Source organism: Cololabis saira, chromosome 6, assembly GCF_033807715.1.
Source record: "Cololabis saira isolate AMF1-May2022 chromosome 6, fColSai1.1, whole genome shotgun sequence".
Taxonomy (NCBI): Eukaryota; Metazoa; Chordata; class Actinopteri; order Beloniformes; family Belonidae; genus Cololabis; species Cololabis saira.
The window spans coordinates 26748792-26771201 of NC_084592.1; the positions used below are offsets into that span (position 1 = coordinate 26748792).

The window sequence follows — 22410 nt, forward strand, 5'->3', positions numbered from 1 at the left end:
TTTATCTTTTATCTTTTGATGAATGTTTGATACTATGTGAAGAGTGTAGATGAAACAAGAACAATTACAAAATGAATATTGTGGAGAACTTCAGGCATGTCTTAGGGACATCAAGGACTGGATGTCCACTCATTTTTTGCTTCTAAATCCCGATAAAACAGAGGTTATCATTTTTGGTCCAAAGCATCTTAGGAAGGGATTACATGGTGTTCCGATGGCCTTCAGTACAACTTTGAGAAGCCTTGGTATTATTTTGGATAAGGATTTGTTTAAACCGTATATTAATCAGGCTTGTAAAACAGCGTTTTTCCATCTCCGTAACTTTGCAAAGATCAGGAATATCCTATCGCAGAGTGATGCAGAAAAACTAATTCAAGTGTTTGTATCTTCTGGGCTAGATTCCTGTAATGTGTTATTAGCAGGATGTCCAAGTTATCAACAAGAGAGACCACGTCTCTCAAGTGTTAGCTTCGCTCCATTGGCTCCCTGTAAAACTCAGAATCCAATTCAAAATGTTATTACTTGCGTATAAAGCCCAAAAAGACCTAGCTCTGTGATATTTGCAAGACCTAATAGTAGGCTACCTTATGTTCCTAACAGAGCTCTCAGAGTGCAAGTTTACTCGTAGTTTCTAGAGTATCCAAATGTAGATGTAGAGGGCGGGCGTTCTGCTATCAGGTACCGTTACTATGGAACCAACTGCCAGTTTGGGTTAAGGAGGCTGACACCACCTCCACCTTTAAAACCAAACTTTAAACGTTTGTTTAGTAAAGCCTATAGTTAGTGTTTAGTAAACTTTTAGTTTGTGTTCAGTAAACTTCTAGTTAGTGTTAGTAAACCTTTAGTTAGCGTAAACTCTAGTGTGTTAGAGTCAGTAGCTGCAACTATAGAACAAGACTATTGGCACTTACGCACTAGGACTTACTTGGCCCGACTCGGCTCGGTGCGGTACGGCACGGTTCCACACGTGTGTTTTCGCACTGCCAGGGGAGAAGCGGGCAGGTTGTGGTGAAGCTGCTGTGACGTACTCGATTGCGCAACCGCTTTGTTCATGTCGGCGCAGATGAGAAATCAGCTGGAGCCAAACAGACGTTTTGCGCTTTATAATAAAATCGCCGCGAGCCGCGGGTCGCTCTCGCGCTGACTCCCGCTTCCTGATTCAAACGTCTGACGGCCCCGCCCCCCGACCAATCAGAGGCGCGGAGGATGGTGACGTCCCTGCCCCCGACCAATCGGTGGCGAGGAGGTGGTGACATCAGAAATAGTCCCTGCTCAGCCCGCTTTCAGAACCTCATTGAAATGGTTACAGAAAAAAGTACCGACTTGGAGCGGCTCTACACGTCTCAGCCCTAGTGCGAAAGCGCAAACCGGGTAGAACCGAGCTGAGGTGGTACCAGTGCAAAAGCGGCATATAACAGTTAGTCTCAAACGTAGCTTCGTTGTAGATATGCTGCTATAGGCCTACGCTGCAGGGGGACTCCAACATGATCCACTGGGTGGTGCCATCACCCATCCTTCTCTCTCCTTTCTCAGTTATTCATTATACGTTTTTCATAACCATTATTGTTCTCCATTGTTCTTGTAGTTTGTTGTGATGGTCTGCCCCCCCCTTCTTTTCTCTTTTGTGCATGTTTGTAGGCCTACAACACTGCCGGAGCTTCAGGAGCTGCATGCTGACCTGCAGTCCCAGCCTCTGATCATCCCACTGCTTGCTTCCACCTGTCTGTATAGATGTCTGTTGGATATCTGCTGACATCCTGACCTTCAACCCCCCCCCCCCTCTGACCACCTCAGGGTCTGCTGTCTACATCTGCTTGTATAGTCATCCCTGTAGTGCACCAGTTAGCCATTGTGTCTGTGTCCATCCTGTCTCTGTTCTTCATTCTCTCTGTCTGATCTCTTTTTTCCTGCTCGTCCCATCTGGGCTCCAGCAGGAGGGAGTGAGACTGGTCCTGCTCAAGGTTTCTTCCCCTTTAAAGGGGAGTTTTTTCTTGCCACTATTTGGCTTAAGGTTTTTCTCCCACTAGGGGAGTTTTTACTTGCCAGTGTTTATGTAATAATTGCTCGGAGGTCATGTTCTGGGTGTTTGGAAAGCACCTAGAGACAACTTCTGTTGTAATAGATGCTATATAAATAAAATTGAATTGAATTGAATTGAACCACAAATTACCACAAATGCAAGTTATTTATCTGATGAGGGGAATTCCATTTACTGTCCATAAAGATAAGTTATTTTACAGATTAGGCCAATGCAATACTGTATGTGCATCTGAACAGTGTGTTTCTCCGTCAATATGCAGGTGTTCTATGGTTTCTAAAATGACAATGTTGGGATAAAGATGGTGGGCAGGATGCTTGCTTAGTGACTTGTATTATTGCCTAACAGCAAGAAGGTTCATGGTTTGCCTCCCTGCAGGAGTCTTGTTTGGAGTTTGCATGTTTTCCCTGTGTACTCAGGCTTCCTCCCCCAGTCCAAAAACATGTGTATTAGGTCAATTGGTAATTGTAAATTCTCCATAGGAGTGAGTGCTCTTTGTGTTCTTCTTTTCTATATGTGGCCTTCTAATGGGCTGGCAACCCGTCCAGATTGTACCCCTATTTTTCACCCAAAGTGAGCTGGAGTAGGCTCCAGCAGACCATCGGTGCCCAGAATTGAAATAAGCAGGTATATGCCAACAGGTGTTTTTATTTCACGCGGCTAGATAAAATGAATATTATCATGGTTTTAAAAAAAAAAATTTACCAGAAAGATCCCTCAACTGTGTGTGTGTGTGTGTGTGTGTGTGTGTGTGTGTGTGTGTGTGTGTGTGTGTGTGTGTACTGGGAAGACAAGGCTGCAGACAGTGACAGGCTCAATCTGTCATGAATGTTGCCTACTGTAGATTTTATTAATTTATTTCCACTGTGGTGTTTTAAGTGTCCCAGTGAGTCTTAACAGGGAACCAGCGTTACAGGAACCTCTCCATCATCAAAGGGGACATACGGTTCTCTGAAAACCAAAACGTTTTTCTTAACTCGACACCATTTATTTAGTTGCAGTGATGAAAAATCTAATACTTTCTTTCAAATAAATTCCGTCCAACAACATGAACTTGAAATGCCCGATTGGTTTTGCTCTTATGATTGTAAACATAAGAACATAAGTAAATATTTGCCTTTTATATGGGGATTAAAAAAAATAGAAAAAATTTGGCATACTTTAATTTTGCTGTCTCCGATTAATCCCATACCTATTGGACTTACTTAAATATAGATTTTTGGGGTGATGAACTCAACTTATACCATCTCCACAGAACTGGAGCCTACCTTACATGACATTGTGTTTAGCAGACGCTTTTATCCAAACCAACGTAAAGAAAAGAAAAAGAAAAAGAGGAACACAATAAAGTCTAAAGGTAGAGGGAAACTTGCAGAAAACCAAAAGTGTAATTTCTAAGAGTCTGTATGATTGAGTTGAGGTAGGTGGGAGTTGAACGAGACATCATTATGGACGCTGGAGAGGAAGTGTGTGGAAAGTACAGTATATATAATATCATTTTAAGGCCACTAAGCCCATGTTCAAATTAATGGTTTGTTTGTTTGATATAAAATGTTTTGCCCACTGTAGTTAATTGAAACAATGTTTTTCCTGCACTGAAGAATTAACTTTTCAAAATGAGGGAGGAACTCCTCAAAAATTCGGGCCAAGCAGACTTAACTTCAAAACTCCCCTGAATCCGACATCTTCTGGCCTTCACATCAATAAACTTGTCAACTCTATCTCTCATCACCTCAAGTAAATGTTGCTGATCCTGTTCACTCCTCCCAAAATATGATGCTTGCCCTTTTTTGGGTCTAATATAATGGCTTATTGGATCAAAATGAACACTGATTTATCTTTTGTCTTTTGATGAATGTTTGATACTATGTGAAGAGTGTAGATGAAACAAGAACAATTACAAAATGAATATTGTGGAGAACTTCAGGCATGTCTTAGGGACATCAAGGACTGGATGTCCACTCATTTTTTGCTTCTAAATCCCGATAAAACAGAGGTTATCATTTTTGGTCCAAAGCATCTTAGGAAGGGATTAGATGGTGTTCCGATGGCCTTCAGTACAACTTTGAGAAGCCTTGGTATTATTTTCGATAAGAATTTGTTTAAACCGTATATTAATCAGGCTTGTAAAACAGCGTTTTTCCATCTCCGTAACTTTGCAAAGATCAGGAATATCTTATCGCAGAGTGATGCAGAAAAACTCATTCAAGTGTTTGTATCTTCTGGGCTAGATTCCTGTAATGTGTTATTAGCAGGATGTCCAAGTTATCAACAAGAGAGACCAAGTCTCTCAAGTTCTTCTAAAAAGGGTTTTATTTTTAAAAACACTGGACTTAAAACATACTTAAAAACACAAGACGTCCAGTGTTTTTTTAAAAATAAAACCCTTTTTAGAAGAACTTTCTACCTGGATAAATGAATCTCCACAGACAAGTCTCTCAAGTGTTAGCTTCGCTCCATTGGCTCCCTGTAAAACTCAGAATCCAATTCAAAATGTTATTACTTGCGTATAAAGCCCAAAAAGACCTAGCTCTGTGATATTTGCAAGACCTAATAGTAGGCTACCTTATGTTCCTAACAGAGCTCTCAGAGTGCAAGTTTACTCGTAGTTTCTAGAGTATCCAAATGTAGATGTAGAGGGCGGGTGTTCTGCTATCAGGTACCGTTACTATGGAACCAACTGCCAGTTTGGGTTAAGGAGGCTGACACCACCTCCACCTTTAAAACCAAACTTTAAACGTTTGTTTAGTAAAGCCTATAGTTAGTGTTTAGTAAACTTTTAGTTTGTGTTCAGTAAACTTCTAGTTAGTGTTAGTAAACCTTTAGTTAGCGTAAACTCTAGTGTGTTAGAGTCAGTAGCTGCAACTATAGAACAAGACTATTGGCACTTACGCACTAGGACTTACTTGGCCCGACTCGGCTCGGTGCGGTACGGCACGGTTCCACACGTGTGTTTTCGCACTGCCAGGGGAGAAGCGGGCAGGTTGTGGTGAAGCTGCTGTGACGTACTCGATTGCGCAACCGCTTTGTTCATGTCGGCGCAGATGAGAAATCAGCTGGAGCCAAACAGACGTTTTGCGCTTTATAATAAAATCGCCGCGAGCCGTGGGTCGCTCTCGCGCTGACTCCCGCTTCCTGATTCAAACGTCTGACGGCCCCGCCCCCCGACCAATCAGAGGCGCGGAGGATGGTGACGTCCCCGCCCCCGACCAATCAGTGGCGAGGAGGTGGTGACATCAGAAATAGTCCCTGCTCAGCCCGCTTTCAGAACCTCATTGAAATGGTTACAGAAAAAAGTACCGACTTGGAGCGGCTCTACACGTCTCAGCCCTAGTGCGAAAGCGCAAACCGGGTAGAACCGAGCTGAGGTGGTACCAGTGCAAAAGCGGCATATAACAGTTAGTCTCAAACATAGCTTCGTTGTAGATATGCTGCTATAGGCCTACGCTGCAGGGGGACTCCAACATGATCCACTGGGGGGTGCCATCACCCATCCTTCTCTTTCTTTTCTCAGTTATTCATTATAAGTTTTTCATAACCATTATTGTTCTCCATTGTTCTTGTAGTTTGTTGTGATGGTCTGCCCCCCCCCTTCTTTTCTCTTTTGTGCATGTTTGTAGGCCTACAACACTGCCGGAGCTTCAGGAGCTGCATGCTGACCTGCAGTCCCAGCCTCTGATCATCCCACTGCTTGCTTCCACCTGTCTGTATAGATGTCTGTTGGATATCTGCTGACATCCTGACCTTCAACCCCCCCCTCTGACCACCTCAGGGTCTGCTGTCTACATCTGCTTGTATAGTCATCCCTGTAGTGCACCAGTTAGCCATTGTGTCTGTGTCCATCCTGTCTCTGTTCTTCATTCTCTCTGTCTGATCTCTCTTTTCCTGCTCGTCCCATCTGGGCTCCAGCAGGAGGGAGTGAGCCTGGTCCTGCTCAAGGTTTCTTCCCCTTTAAAGGGGAGTTTTTTCTTGCCACTATTTGGCTTAAGGTTTTTCTCCCACTAGGGGAGTTTTTACCTGCCATTGTTTATGTTATGTTTATGTAATAATTGCCCGGGGGGTCATGTTCTGGGTCTTTGGAAAGCACCTAGAGACAACTTCTGTTGTAATAGATGCTATATAAATAAAATTGAATTGAATTGAATTGAACCACAAATTACCACAAATGCAAGTTATTTATCTGATGAGGGGAATTCCATTTACTGTCCATAAAGATAAGTTATTTTACAGATTAGGCCAATGCAATACTGTATGTGCATCTGAACAGTGTGTTTCTCCGTCAATATGCAGGCGTTCTATGGTTTCTAAAATGACAATGTTGGGATAAAGATGGTGGGCAGGATGCTTGCTTAGTGACTAGCATTATTGCCTAACAGCAAGAAGGTTCCTGGTTTGCCTCCCGGCAGGAGTCTTGTTTGGAGTTTGCATGTTTTCCCTGTGTACTCAGGCTTCCTCCCACAGTCCAAAAACATGTGTATTAGGTCAATTGGTAATTGTAAATTCTCCATAGGAGTGAGTGCTCTTTGTGTTCTGGGCTGGCAACCCGTCCAGATTGTACCCCTACTTTTCACCCAAAGTGAGCTGGAGTAGGCTCCAGCAGACCATCGGTGCCCAGAATTGAAATAAGCAGGTTTAGATAAGGGATGGATATCTGACTACAGTCCAAGCTGACAGTACTGAAACAGAGCAGAACGGCTGAGTGACAGATGCAAAGCGCTCAACAGATCAGAACTGTGTTGCATTTCAACAGATGTCCTATTTTTCAAGAGAACGATTAGAAATCATTCATCCACGTGATTATCATATTAAACGTACTTGGAGAGAAAAAAACTACTCAATGGGAGGAGGCTGGTGAAGCCATGGTAATTAAACTTTGATTGGGCTTGAAAAGTTTCCAGATAATCGTTGTGCAGCTCAGGCGGAGAGAGCAATGATTTACCAACACTTTGTACAGTACGAGTTGGGTGCTGTTGACCTTAATGGGGAATGTCGGCCAGCAGCGGATGGAAAAATTCAAAGATCTCATCCGTCCCATCAACATGCAGCTCTGGATTGTCAGACTGGGGAGGTGGTTCTTCTTAAGGTCTTAGATCTTGAATATCTTTATGATCCCTGAGGAGCAGTTAATTGCACAGTTGATCGACATACCAAGCTCCATCTCTCACGGGAGCAGTTTGCTGCTTAGTTTGATTGATTAAACCATAACAAAGACCCAGGCATTTAGTATGGCGGGTTGTTCAAGAGACATAGTGACAGAAGTTGTACAAGACCTTCCTGGATTACGATGATATGGATTAGTGGCTAGTGTCATCTTCTGAATCCTGTGGACACCTCTTGAAAAAGGATGAGCTTCTCTTTTAGTTTAGTGTCTGGTGGATGTAAACAAGTCTCAAAAAAAGGCTGTAGGAAATTATGTCAGCGGATAAAAAGGTGAAAGATAAAGTCTTCAGATGTGCTATGCCTCCCCTTCTTCCTCACCGCTGTCTGTCTCGGTGTCCAGACCTGGCTCCTTGCAGAAGGATCCAGCGATGCATGTTGTCATTACCATCACTGGGGCTTCTGCTCCATTTTAAGGGGAAAGAACACTTCTTAATCTTCTTGGTAAACTCTATGCAGGGGTGATGGAGAAGCGAGTCCAGTTGAAAGTAAAAAGATTCAGGTGAAACAGTGTGGGCTCTGTCCTGGCTGTGGAAAGCCGGACGAGCTCTGAGTAAAGAGATACTCAGCAGCAGCTCCAAACCTCAGTTGGGGAGCGTTGCAATACCCCGTCTGGTTTTGGGGTGAGATACTGCCTTGAGTGGAGGAGCTTAAGGATCTTTGGGGAAGAACTGAGTTGGATTTTAACTGTCAGATCAGTGTGGCATCTGCAGGAATACAGACTACTCTGTACCATTGTGTTGTCTTGAGAAAAGAGCTGAGCTAAAAGCCAAGGCTCTCTCGTTACCAGTCAATCTATGTTGCTAGTGGGTTGGGACGAAAAGAATGAGAGCCCGGGTACAAGTGACCAAAATTAGTTTGCTCAACAGCGTGGTTGGAATTTTTGTTAAAGATAGGATGAGAAGAGATGGAGTAGAGTTGCTGCTTCTCCATATCGAGAGGAGCCAGTTGCGTTTGTTCTGACATCTGTTTTAGGATGCTTCTATGACGTTTCCATAGGGAGGTGTTACTGGTATATCCAACTGGGCCACCCCCCCTGACGTGCTAGAACTATTACATTTGTAAGGTAGCCTGGGAACGCTTCTGAATCCCTCTCAGTATTGCTGGGGGAGGCAGCCAAAGAAAGGGAGGACCGGGCTCAGGCTGCTGCCTGTGACCCAAACTCACACAAACAAGAGCTGAAAGATGGGTGGATGGAAGTTTGACTGATTCCACATGAGAAAAAATGAATTAGTTATGTAGGAAAATATAATATAATAATGGGGAGTGGTAGTCTAGTGGCTACAGAGGTTGACTTGGGTCTGGAGAACCCAGGTTCAAGCAAGGCTGTTAACCCTAATTGCTCCCTGGGCAAAATGGTGTGTTTGTTCTCTCAAATGTAGGTTGATTTGGATAAAAGCATCTGTTAAATGACAGTAGCAAAATTGGGAACATCACCCTTCTGACTGTTACTCCAATGAGCTAGATCAGAATGTGACTGAACCTTTTTAGCTTTCTTATGAAAATTATCTATACTCTTCATAAAAACCTAATACACACATACAAGGAAAGTTCATATGCAAACAAAAAGGAAACAACTTTATCCAAAATGCAACAAGTTACACAACCTTTTGTTCTTAGATTAATTTCATATGCAACGTTTCTGTTAAATAAATACAGTGTTTCTATTGCAAATGCTGCCAGTGAAGTATACATTCAGAGTACAATCATTTTCCCACTTCAGAGGACCTGCATAAAACCTGCTGATGACCCCGCAACAGTCAGGGAAACTATCTGGGAATAGAGCCAGTCTTTGGAGACCAAATAGGCCCAAGAAACACGTGAAAACATTTCCAAACCATCTCACAACATCAACATGGTGAGAATATTACCCACAACATACCAGATACAAACAACAGAAGCTAAACTGTAACTAAAATAATACCCTTTTTGATGCAGTCTGTGTACGAGGAATGAAAATTATACATCAACCAATAACATATACTATAAACACCAAATTACACATATTCAGATTATGTATTATTGTTCAAACGGTAAAGTCAAGCTGCTCACGCACACACACACACACACGCGAACGCACGCGCACGCACGCGCACGCACGCACGCACACACACACACACTATATTGAGATATAAGCTAGGAACACAAAGCAAAGCAAACTAGGCTGAATAGAGTAACTAACTAACTGGTCACGTGTTTCAGAAGCCTGAGCATCAGTGTAATGTATGTTGCTATTTAAGCACAGAAGTCCTCTGCGGAAGCCTAAACGTTTGTAGATGTGCGGTGCAGGGCTACAGCAGGCTGTCCAGGCTCTTCTCTGTGCTCTCTTTGTCATTGGGAACAGCAGGCGGGCTGTAGCTTTCAAGCCAGTGCTGCAGCAGTGTGACGACATCGTGGTGGCCGAAGTGCATGGCTTCATCCATCGGTGTGTTTCCCCATCTGAGAAGGTCGACAAAGACACTGACTTAATGAAAAAATGCATTATACGGTAACAGCAAGCGTCACCCCGACAGATGCACGCTCTTAGACAGACCATGTGATGACCCGGACCCACCTGTCTTTGGGTATTGGGTTCACCTTGCAGGCCTCCAGCAGGAAGCGCACCACCTCTATGTGTCCTGAAAACAGCGCAGGTGTTATGATCAGTATGCATCAACACAGATTTACTGGTAGACTTCAGACCCGACTTTACCTTCAGCTGCTGCCACATGAAGGGCCGTTCTAGAGTCGTAGTCCCTCTGCTCCATGTCCATGGATGACAGCGCAAACCTACACATACAAGAGTTGTGTGAGTAACTTTGTATGATATATATGATATATAAGGTTGGGTTTGTGCAAAATGAAACATAATATGCTTTCAGATACTTTGCAAGTAGTGATGATTAATAGCACTTATAACCCTTTTGTGCATTTAAAGGACATTTGAAAGTTCATCTAGCATGCTACTTGAAGTCATCAAAGTGCAATGCTTCCTCATTCAAATTAGATCTGTGAGGAAAAGTGTCTTATTTCAGCCTCACATATCTATCCTTATGAATATTACTTTGAACGTGGACGTTTTTGTGTTAGAAATGAGTCCTCTGCGCGGCGGAGGTGCAGCGAGCCCAAATGCATTGTTAGTTGTAAATGTTGTGTGCAAGTGTGTTCAGGTCACCTCCTCAAGGCAGAGACGTCTCCTGTGAAGGCTGCAAACAGCAGATTGATGACAGATTTGACCTGTGCACAAAGTGGAAAAAGAACATTTGCAGAGGGACCTCAGCGTCAGCTGTCTGTCACCACGGCTAGACGAGGCACCGTCAAATTCTGTTGCCACTGGTGACTACTAAAGCATAATACAACTAATACTACACCTCTCACTTCTCTGCAGCTGAGGGAAGTTCTTACATTCAAAAAGCTCTCTGATAAACACACAAACCTATTGTTGAACACCCTTTGACCAAAATTTACCATCTAAAAGAAGATGTTCATTTCCATACGAATAACCATCGAAAATGTGGAAAGTTTGGAGTGAACTTACTGACAAGCAATTTATCGGCATTTCTTCATAATTTTCCACACCAAGGTACGTCTGCTTTGCTTAAAGGTATTACGATGAAGGACTCTTAATATTTAAAGTTAAACATTTAAGCAACCACAACTGAGTGGTTTTTATCAATATTGATTTAGTTGCAAAGCCCCGCCCCCACAGCACGACTGTCAGCACGTCCAATTTGCGGCAAAAGGTGGTTTCCAAAGGAGCTAATAACACTATAATAATAATAATAATAATAATAATAATAATAATAATAATAATAATAATAATAATAATAATAATAATAATAATAATAACAGTTTATGACAATTATTTGACGGACTAATCATTGTGCATTGTGTCATCTTTCCTTCAATCTCAAGATTTGACTTTACTATAACTGGTTTGATAAAAAAAAACCTCTGGTGGCCTTTAAAGGCTTGGGGATCTTTGAATATGCTAATATGACTCCCACCACTAACATACTGTAACGCAACATGCAGAATGGTAAACAGTATACAAAATGTGAGGTAGGCTACTGTACAACTGTAAAGACTGTAGGCCCCTAATACAATATGTCATCACAGTGTCACATGACGACTGAGACTGGCGTCCTGTTATACTGTAGCTTTTCTGATAAAATACTACGTACTAATGACCACTGCTAGTCTTATATGCAGTACATACTGTGCATTATATAGTATGCACACTACACAGTATGCAGTTTCAAAAACAGCAACAGTCCTGCCTCTTTTCTGCTCCTCTGTAACACAAACAGAAGTCTGCATGTGCTCATATTAAACCTACTAAGAGAGCAGTTATGGACGGTAAACACGTCAGCTCATGAAGGTATGTTACATGTGCAAAGCTGACGCACAGCAAACAAGAAGCAAAGAAACACGCGCCTTGTTCAACAGGCGTTTGATCTCTTGAGTAATGTCACAGGAAAATCTCATCTTTACTCATCTCCAGTGGCTGCAGGTTATGCAGAGAGCTCCAGGGACAACTAACAGTCCCCAAAGCTTTTGTCCCCAAAGCTTCCCTGCTTTTTAATTCCAGCTGCTAACCACCATCCCCCACATCCACAGTCCCCCCCGGATTACTCTATGCTCCTGTTGGACTGTTTACATCCACTGTCGACACTTTGCACTGACACTTTATACTTTATATTTTTATTCATACCACTACAGTCACTCTGTTGTAGATTTTTTTGACATTCGTATATTTATATATTTTTTGTACATAAGGAGACATGCCCTGTTCATTTTATTCTATTTTATTTCTTGTTCTAGTTGATATTTTCAACGTCTTGCTGCTCAGTTGTCTTGCAATTGCCCCTCGGGGATGAATAAAATTTGCTGAATCTGAATCTGAATGAAACAGTGACGCAAAGTTAAAACATTTCACCTTCCAGAGACTATGCATCAACAGCTTTATATATTAATTATGCTATCATTTTCCTTTTAGAATTGATAAAGTATTATTAAACAGGATTTTAATTATCATACATTTTAATGACACTGTTTCATTTGTCACATCTTGCTACCATTTTATCTCAGGAATTGTTCAGACACTAATAAATGGCGGCCTCTATTTGTGGGTAAACTGATGACGTCCGTCAGTGGGCTCAGTAAACAGCCTCTTGCTGCTGCAGGGACAAGTGTGCAAAGTTAAAAACAAAGTCCTGACTGCGTGGCATCAGTGTAAATGTTGTGTATCGACACTGTTTAAGGTTATTTTAATGTCATTTTGCATCCTGATGGTTTGGGATGGAGCTGTTTGATTGTTAGACCTGAATCAGCCACGGCGTGAAATACGATGAGGTGGTTTATAAACTTGCAATAGACAAGTACTACAACTGAGGTACTATAAATATTATAATATAAATACCTGTCTTTAAACATGAATAAAATTATCAATATTTCTGCAAACATTAAAACTGCAGCTTACAGATGACTTAAACCAAGTTATTATGATCAGAATTACAGCTTTACCTAATAAACATGACCTTACTCTAAAAGCGGATTAATGCATGACCTTGCTTCATGTCTTGACATTAAGAACACAGCAGCACATGTGCTGACATACTGTATCCCTGCTGCTGTCAGACTCCACAACACCTGGACCTGATCATGTTGTAGTTTCCCTGTTCAATGTCTCTACTCTACTCATCACTCACCATGTCTGTACTTATTTAGTTATTTCATGTATATTATACTGTTGCTGCTGTGACAAGGACATTTCCCAGGTTTGGGATACATAAAGTATATGTCTCGCATTCCTCTTCAAAGATATCATAAAACCAATTTTTTAATGTAACACATCTGCCTTTTGATTTATGGATTCAGTCCACAGCACTGCAAGCTGTGGAAACACATGCAAATACAATCAACATATTTGATGTTGTTGTTTTTTTTTGTTTTTGCACTGTCCTTTCCTGGGATGATGTTGGGTGGGTTGTTTCAGAAAAATCCACATAAAACGAATATTGACGAAGATGAACTGCATCTGTGAATGTTAATGGCTGTGAATGAATAGTTGGGTAAATATTCTGCTCATTTCTTGTCTGGCTGGGAGTCGAATAGAAGTGTATTTGTGTTACATGTGAAGCTACGACAAGGCGACAGACTTGCTTGGATTTACGAGGGAACCGGTCGGCTTGGATCTGCAATTTTGTGAAATGTTCAAATCCTTTTGTAGAGCTGTTGTTTAAACACCCGTTGTTGCTTTAATTATGATTGTTGTCAAAAACACCACAAAGTAATTTTTTTATGTTAAAATATCTGTTTTATTTAATTTAAATGAACATTTGATTACTGTTAGGAAGTGTTGTCTAGCTCGGTTGTCCCATTTGAAGGAGGTTTGGGTCACTGGTGCCCACGTTCTTCGTAGTTGGAAGTCCTAAACCCACGTCTTTGGCTCAGGTGGTGATTTGTTTGATTTGTACGGTATATATCTTTTGTTGAATACATTTTGAAGTAAAATAATGTGCCAGATCTTTATCTTCTTATTGTTGTTTTCTTTCTTCACTTTGAATGACACCTAGTTATTTCCAGAAGCTGCCTTAGGTGAACAAAAATGATTACGTTTTTGCAAGCAGAAATTGCATGCACACTCATTTGCGTAAAGAGCTGGAAGGTCAAATCTTATAACTCAAGATGCATTTGGGTGCGCTTTTTAGTGCCAAGTGAACACACATGCTAAGTGCCCAAGATAGTAAAAACAATAGAGAGAAAAAATAAGAGATCAAGCAAGTGTAAATCTCACAGCGTTGTAAAAGCGCTTTAACCTCTCCACACCTATAGGGGGGACCCTCTGAGCTAAAAACTGCAAGTTCTTCAGTGGGGCTTTCAAGTCTCAGACTGCAATTTTGCTCCAAGAAATGAAGTGAAGAATGATTATGACAGAAGATATAAAGTTGTTGATGTCAAGAAAACAGCTTTGGGCACAGTGGACGAGATAATGGATGAGTGCTTTATTTGATTTTCTCTTACAGAGGGGGACAACAAGGCAACAAAATTAAATATGAAAAAAAAGAAAAGAAAATGCACATTTACTGCCATGTCTGCACATCCACTTCAGTTATAGAAGCTGAAGGAATATGAATTTCTGCTGTGTTTGTAGGCAGACAAGACAGTTCATGAGTTTATGAAGACTACACAGAAATACAATCATAAAAAATTGGAACTGTATTGTTTTATCTGCTGCATAATCATTTATATATATATATATATATATATATATATATATATATATATATATATATATATATATATATATATATATATATATATATATATATGTATATATATATAAAAGGTTTCTGGGTAGTTATTTCTTAACTTGGTCAAGAAACCTGTTTTTGACATCTGACCAGAACATCAGAAAACTATACAGTTCCAACATCACCAAATGTAATGGTAGTGATAATTTTTAAACGTTTATTCAATTTCCATTTCAGAAAGGACAAAAAGAAAAGGAGAAAAAAAAACATATTCAGGACACAAATCAACATACACAAAAGATGTGAAAGAAATTATAAGAAACAAAGATGGGATTCAAAAAGACGTTTAATAGCCTATACAGAACGATGCATGCAAGACAGGGGATAAGAATTCAAAGAAAAATTGACCCATTCAGGACATGAAACAAAAATATCTGATGATTTTCATGGAAATACTGGTAAAAGAAACAAGACTTGCAGCTCCTCACCATACAAAATCCTTCTGATTCATTTCAACAAAATGGATTGTATGAGATAATGGATGCTGATTGGTTGGAATGCTTGTCTGGTCCAGTGGGCCAACCACACCAGACTAGAAATGAAAGGCTGACAAAGCTAACCAACAACTACACAGTTTTAGAGGAAAGAAAACTTTACTGGAGACGAGGATTAAGTTAAACCGTAGTCAATAGCTAAAGCCAAATAAAGCTGACGTTGTCATCACTGCTTGATGTGATAAATCAAATCCATCCCAGTACTCAAATGATGAATTGTTTAATTTTTGAAATATAGAAGAAAAAGGAAGGAAAAAGACACCAAAAGAAATAATCGCATCATTTCACATTCTTGCTTGAAAAATAACTTTTTCAACAAAGTTGAGTAACTATTGATAAAGGCTGTACTCTAAATGCCAAACTCATTGGCAATACCACTTCTGACCACATGGGGGCATACAGATCTGCCGTGTTGACTCATGAGCCACTGACAATATTGTGCCAATGAGTGGAGACGGTCCTGCATGTCTTATAATACCACTTTGTCCAACTAAAGGTTTCTTAAGTGTCTTTCAACACGAGGGCTGAGCCCCACATGGCATAATTATTGAGTAGAATATCACATTACTTGCTTCCCCCATTCTGTATGGATGTCTGGTAGATGCCTGCTGACATCCTGACCTGCAGTCCCCCCTCTGACCACCTCAGTGTCTGCTGGCTACATCTGCTTATATAGTCATCCCTGTACTGCACCAGTTAGCCATTGTGTCTGTGTCTCCCTTTTTTCTGTTTTTCATTCTCTCTGTCTCCGGCAGGAGAGTCCCCTCTTATGATCCAGGTCCTGCTTAAGGTTTCTTCCCTCCTAAAGGGGAGTTTTTCCATTGCCACTGTTTGGCTTAAGGTTTTTCTCCCACTAGGGGAGTTTTTACTTGCCAGTGTTTATGTCATAATTGCTCGGGGGTCATGTTCTGGGTCTTTGGAAAGCACCTAGAGACAACTTCTGTTATAATAGATGCTATATAAATAAAATTGACTTGAAATGAATAGTCAAATTCTGCAACAAATATTTCCCATCCCAGTGTCAAATTACCATTGTGCTAATACCTGAAATGACAATAACAACATTTCCCTTTCAGCTGCTTCACCCAAGCCACTGCTGTTACTGTTATCTAATGTTACCGCAACTATTTGACTTCATATCAGTCATAACTTCCAAACACGATAAACCCATATTTTATTTTCAAGTGTTAAATCATTCCTTTTTTTGAGAGATAAAAGCTGGGATGTTGTTGGTGCCAATGATGGACCGCTGTCCTCTTTTTAACGGAAAATGTAGCAATTAGTAAGTGTAAGTACTCCAATATACGATAGTCATGAACTTCCAAGTAACACGCAGCCCTCATGTGATCAGAAAAGGGTATTATTACAGAGGGTGTCTTTAAGATGCAACCCTCATTTCTGTTTGATGTAGCAAAACCCAAGGTGACTGAAAATAACAAAAAAAAAAGTCTGGCTGTCCATATTCATGTGCCAAGGTCCATGAAGTTGCTTTTCTTCACACTAGTTTTCTCTTTCTTCTGTTTTGCAATCTTTGGAAAAAATTACAATAACTTTTACTGCAGCGACACTCGTACTCCTCATACTAACGCACAGAATGGGAAAGGTGGACTCCACCAGCTTCAACACAAACCTCCACTAGTCAACAGAGAGTCAACTTCTAGGTATAAATATTTTCAACAGAACCTACAGAACTTAGAATGTAAAAATACTGAAGTTGATACAATTGACATTTTAAAGACTGTAACAGAAAAGGAAAAGGTTCTGTTTTACATATTTCAGTACAAGATCAACAAGATCCATACGGTTAAAACAACTTGGACTAAATCCAACTACCAAAGAAATTATTCCGTTCAACATTCCTCTGTAGCCTTAAAGGTGACCTGTGTTTTTGAATACTTTGTAAATTCACAAAATAATGAGCAGAAACATTAACAGAAGTCTACTGGTACAATGCTAAACAAGATAGGAGACATAGCAGAGTAATGACAAGGTACATGTAGCCCCAGCTGTCATAGCCTAGAGCTCAAGTCAAACCCACATACCAGCTGAACAGTTTTGATGAAGACTGAGGGGCAAACGGGTAAAACTCTCCTCCCAGCTTAGTCACGTCAGAGCGATAATTAAGGCATGTCTGGACATGACATCCATGTGCAAATACACCTGATTCCAGGAGATCAAATTTGGAACGTCTGAAGTGGACAATCAACACGCAGTCTAATCTTCTGCCGAGGATCATCACACACATACAGATGAGCCTCAAAGCTATAAACACCTGCTTCTATGTCCATTCCAAAATACAGTGACATATCTATAAAGAACTTATATCATAACACACACTTACAGAACAGAAATGATACCGACAATGTGTGTGTCAAAACCTTTTTTTTTGCCATATTTACACAAATGTATCGGGGCTGTTGGGCATCCAATGCCTTATAATATCTGATATTGTCGTTCTCGGTGTCATTCGCCTCAGACAGCATATTTCTCCAAAATGCTGCAGAATCAAAGAGATGACCTCGGGTTCCTCTGCTGTCGGAGCTTGGAGCTTGGCTGGAAATGTAACTTTGCCTCAACTGTCTGTAACATGGGTTGGGTGGTTTTAAAGACCTTAAATAGATTCAATATATAAGGATTTTGAACATTTCTTGAGAGAGAAACGTTCTTTGCCCTGGAATAGGACACTGAACCAGGCCTCAAATGACCACATTTTGATTTAAACTTGAAATTCGAATTTGTAAACAGTTTTATAAATTTCGCCAACTCTATCCTGCGTCTTTTTTTATGCCAGAGAAACGTGCCATGCGTGGTCATGCTTCATAACCACCTGCATCTGCTGAAAATCTGAATGGTTTCTCGAGCAGAACTAAGACTAATAGATTTGTTGTTAAAGCCTTAAACTATGAGTTTGGTCAGTGATTGTCTTTTCTTACATTTAGATATAAAGTAAGGACATTTCTGGACTAAGGACTAGTGTTTGAACACAGTTTCATTTTCATGCACTTGTAAACATGCAGATGGAATGCTGTTAAGATAAACCAACAGGTAACCTGTTATTCATAAAAGCTCACCTGCTCACAGCAGAGGAATTAAAGGTTGAATTACAACAAGCCAGACCAATGCATGCATGAGGAGCTCTTCTGGAGGTTATATTTATAAAAATATATCATCACTTCCACCACATTACACTACTTGCTTTGGCGACTGTTGCAAAGCAGACAACATGCAGCTGCACAAAACAACTGTCATCAGCCACACAGCGCTGTCAGATGAATGATGACTATCAAGTCAAGCGAGTCTCCACGACGAGACGACTGCTTTTATTATTGTGTCATGTTAGATTAATCAACTGTAACCAGGCGCAAACTCTGACTGAGATTTGTTTCTAGCTAAAATCTTGCTGTACTCCAGTTTCTCTCTCATAAAATATTTTCTTTCTGAATCCTAGAGACACAAACATTTGGAGAATTATTTCTAGAAACAACCTCCACGCTGCACAAAGTAACTCAACCAAGCTCCGTGTTTATTCTTATTAAGACCTCTGTGTTCTCAGGTGAGATCATTGTCAAGATCATTGTCAAAACCCTTAAGAAATTAGAAATAATTAAGAAGAAAAAAAGAGAGGAAAAGAAAAGCCCAACTACACTCTGCCCAAAGCACGTGGAACTATATGATTTAGTTCAACATTAATCTGAAAACAACTATCACTAAACTTCATTTTCAACTATGAAGCTTTTGTATTTTTGAACATGAACTCATATTTAAAGACTGCTGGTCCAAATGCTTGATGTTGGCCCGCAACCTAAGCAAACACACTCTTACTTGTTGTTTACTTATTCAATTATTGTTTGCTCTCTTTAGATTAAATGAATCTCGAAAGTCAAATAAAAAAATAAAAAATAAAACTACTTTCCTATGGGGTGCAGTAGCGGTGAAGCAGAAGCGCAGACGAGTACATCACAGTGCACACAGGCTCACACAGCCTCTCATTGAGAATTAAGAACAAAATAAACAATAAGTCATCACATTTTTCCAGCACAAGTAAGAAGTTTCCCAGTACGTCCACACAGTAACTGCTTCATAGGCAATAAATAATCCTTGACATAACTTATATATAAATATTAAAGGATCAACAACGATGGTGGTGGTGTTCAAGAGGTCGAGAGAGAGCGAGAGATGAGGCGAAGTGCGGGTGTCTTTTTCCTAAGTTTCACTCGCTGACTTTGTCCATCCTATAGACTACAGTAGTTGAGCTGTCCTGGTTTGACTCAGTGGCAGACACTTTTTTCCACAGAGGAGCTTTCAGAGCTAGCTCTTGTTGGAGGCTCTCATAATCCATGGGTCCGAAGGAGTACTGCTGTTTTAATTGACATGAATAACAGATTAGTCTCACTTGCTCTGTTTGTGTGTAGTTTGTTGATCTTTTAAAAAAAAAAAAAAAAAAAAAAAGTGAAAAAGTCAATTCAGGTGTAATCTATGACCTGCTACTTTGCTGGAGTGAAGCCACATGGTTGTGTGTTTTTGAAAGCTTCTTCTCCCTGAAGGACCTCAGATAAGGTGATATGTGTCCTTACCCGCTGGTCCCCCCCCTCTCTGCGAGGATCGTGCTTCTTGGCAAAGTGCCTCAGGTTGTCGTAGTTGTGAAAGTTGAAAAGTTCCACCAGGTCCTGAAATGGCAGAGAAAAAACAGATTACTTACCACTTTACACTCTTAAAAGTTGCAATCCAGTGTGGCTGGAAAAAACCTGGACTTATAATCGTAAGTAATAGGCCTGTAGCGATCGGTCGATGATGTCGACGCATCGACTTCAAAATATGGTCAACGTCGTTGACCCCACGCCACGCACACGTGGGTCACCCAAAACAAACAGTTCGCACTTTGCAGAATGGAGACAGAAACTGTGACCTCACATTGTGCACAACAAAGCCCTGCAAAAAGCCCCAAAAAACAACTCGCCCAAGTCATCAAAAGATCAAAACTGCTTTAAATTTAGTTCCAAAATCTAGTCCCAAACGCCTTTTGGAATTGGCATATCACACCAGCACCTGTTTTATCCAAATGTTATTTTCAACGTGTTATTTTTTACACATTTGAATATGCAGTACAATACATCTTGGGTAATTTTGTACAGGAGAGATTTTTGTTGGACCGTAAGAGTAAACAGGCTGGCCTTTTTATTTTGTATAATTTTAATCTATATTTTTATTTTGCTGTGCAAAACTGTTGTATAATAAATTATATTATTAAGCATTTTTTATATTTATTTGATATACATTATGTTTTTTTATGAACCGAACAACAGAAAAATAATCATTAGAATCATTTTTTAATTACTCATTAGATTAGTCGACTAATCGATCAAATAATCGCCCGATTAATCGTTTTAAAAATGATCGTTTACCCCCAGCCCTAGTAAATAAGGGAAAAAAGTTGATATCATAACATGCACACTCACCGGCCACACCTAGTATACTTCAGTCAGTGGCCAGTGAGCGTAGAATCAGATTGTTGTTTAGTGAGACCGGCACCCAGACAGCTCCGCATAATCAGATTTATAATGCATCGATGCTTAATGTAAGGCTGTTCCTTTCTCTAATTAACGTGGCTATAAAATGAATATTTTTCACTCACAATGCCAACTTTCAAGAGTTTCCAGAAACTACGTACCGTGCAGAACTGTATTCCTCTGACGGAGTTGCCCAGCTTGTCCAGTGGAGGCGACCAGCACATGATGCCCATCACGTTAGGCACCACCAGCAAGATGCCTCCTGCTACGCCAGACTTGGCCGGGAGGCCGACCTACAACAGGGACAGTGGGCCAGTTAAACATCACAGTATTTACAGTACACACACTAGCAGGAGTAGTCCTGAACAAGGAATTTCAACACAAGAGAATCAAGATGGCTTAAATAATGTTATAGTTACAGAATGACTGTTACAGTATCTTTGCTCTATTATAAGGATGTTTATTTCACTTACATGGAACGCAAACTGTCCTGAAAAGTCATACATGCCACAGGAGTGCATGAGACTCAGGGTGTTCCTGACCGCCTCCGGGCTCAGTACACGCTCACCCGTGATTGGGCAGATACCACCATTTGCCAGGGTGGCCGCCATGACACTGGCACTCTCACATGTCACCTCAATTGAACACAGCTAGAGATGCATCGAAAAAGAAAAATGATATCAGCACATTTATGTAAGAGCCAGCTGGATAGTCATTGCTGCTAAGAGTGGCAAATTAATGTAATTGATGAATTTAGAAAAGGTTTTGAATTATGTGCTGCCAGAGACGCAGTCATCAGATCTGAGAATCAACACTATCAGAGCGTTTAGAGCCATAAATCATGTCACTGTGTAGAAAGAGCGTCAAAAAAGGGTAATTTTTCAAGTAAATTTTATTTTTTATTGTCCTTATTTTGTTGCCTATAAAGCAATATCATCACATATACCACACAAGAAATAATATCAATTAAAAATAATAGTAAAAAAGACAAGACATCAGACATTGAAATATACATATCTGAATAACAGCAGTACAACTGGAACCCAATATGTTCTAATTCATTATGCATAGATATGAAAAAGAAATTTCAGGAGAACTTACTTGAAAGTACAAGTCCAGCACAGACGTCATGTCCGTCCCCTCTGGAAAACACTGCAAACAAACAACCAGCATTAAAACAAGCAAAGCACATTTCTCAAGTACTTGACAATCATCTTTTTCAAGAGACCTGAAGACATGCAACATTCACAATCAGACAATCAAACAATCAGCGCAAAAGGTTCAACTAAAGCCAAGAGATATGACATTATTCTGATGAAAACCAAAGATAATGAAGCTATTGAATGCTCCGAGGGGCCCGGTTCTCTCAACCTAACTTGAAGGAAGTTTATATTTCATTATATTTAAATGATGCACAGTAAATGAAAACAGCTTTGCAAAAGTTATTGGAAACCACATTATAAAGGTCAAGTGCCCAAAGGGTCCTTGACTATAAATTTAAAACGTGTGCAGAGATGTGAAGAGGTAAGAGTCAGAGCTGCAGGGGGAGGCACAGTGAAACATCTACCAGTTAGCCAAAAATATATGTTTGTAAAGAATCAAACGTATACGAAAGACGGATAAGTAATGATCATAAAACTAGGACATAGAAAACTACTACTACTATTTGTTATATCTAAGTATTAAAAAAAATACAGCAGTCAACATTTAAAGTGGATCAAAAACACACTGCTTATGCATACTAGTATGCAACTACTAATAGTTGCATACTAGTTATGCAACTATTTTTATTAATATCCATTCCCATCTTAGGAAAACTTTGATTTAATATTTTGATCGACTCCAAATCTTGACTACTTACATACATAATGTGAACAGAAATGGACCAAGAACTGAGTGGTCCAGCTTGACAGAATATC

General features: G+C 40.3%; 1 protein-coding gene across 4 annotated transcripts in view; it reads right to left on the minus strand.

Moving 5' to 3' along the window:
- Positions 1–8752: 8752 nt before the first annotated feature.
- The window catches only part of glsb (glutaminase b), a 30962-nt gene continuing 17304 nt past the window's right edge, over positions 8753–22410 (minus strand). For 3 of the 4 annotated variants that reach the window (XM_061723845.1, XM_061723844.1, XM_061723843.1), the window contains 8 exons: positions 21593–21643; positions 20965–21141; positions 20653–20784; positions 19559–19651; positions 10350–10411; positions 9888–9964; positions 9750–9813; positions 8753–9634 (listed from right to left, as the gene is read on the minus strand). In XM_061723845.1, the coding sequence (XP_061579829.1) occupies positions 9487–9634; positions 9750–9813; positions 9888–9964; positions 10350–10411; positions 19559–19651; positions 20653–20784; positions 20965–21141; positions 21593–21643 (804 nt within the window). In that variant the 3' untranslated portion in view covers positions 8753–9486. Of the gene's footprint in view, positions 9635–9749; positions 9814–9887; positions 9965–10349; positions 10412–14166; positions 19342–19558; positions 19652–20652; positions 20785–20964; positions 21142–21592; positions 21644–22410 lie in introns of those variants that run through there. The other variant, XM_061723846.1, reaches the window with a different exon arrangement.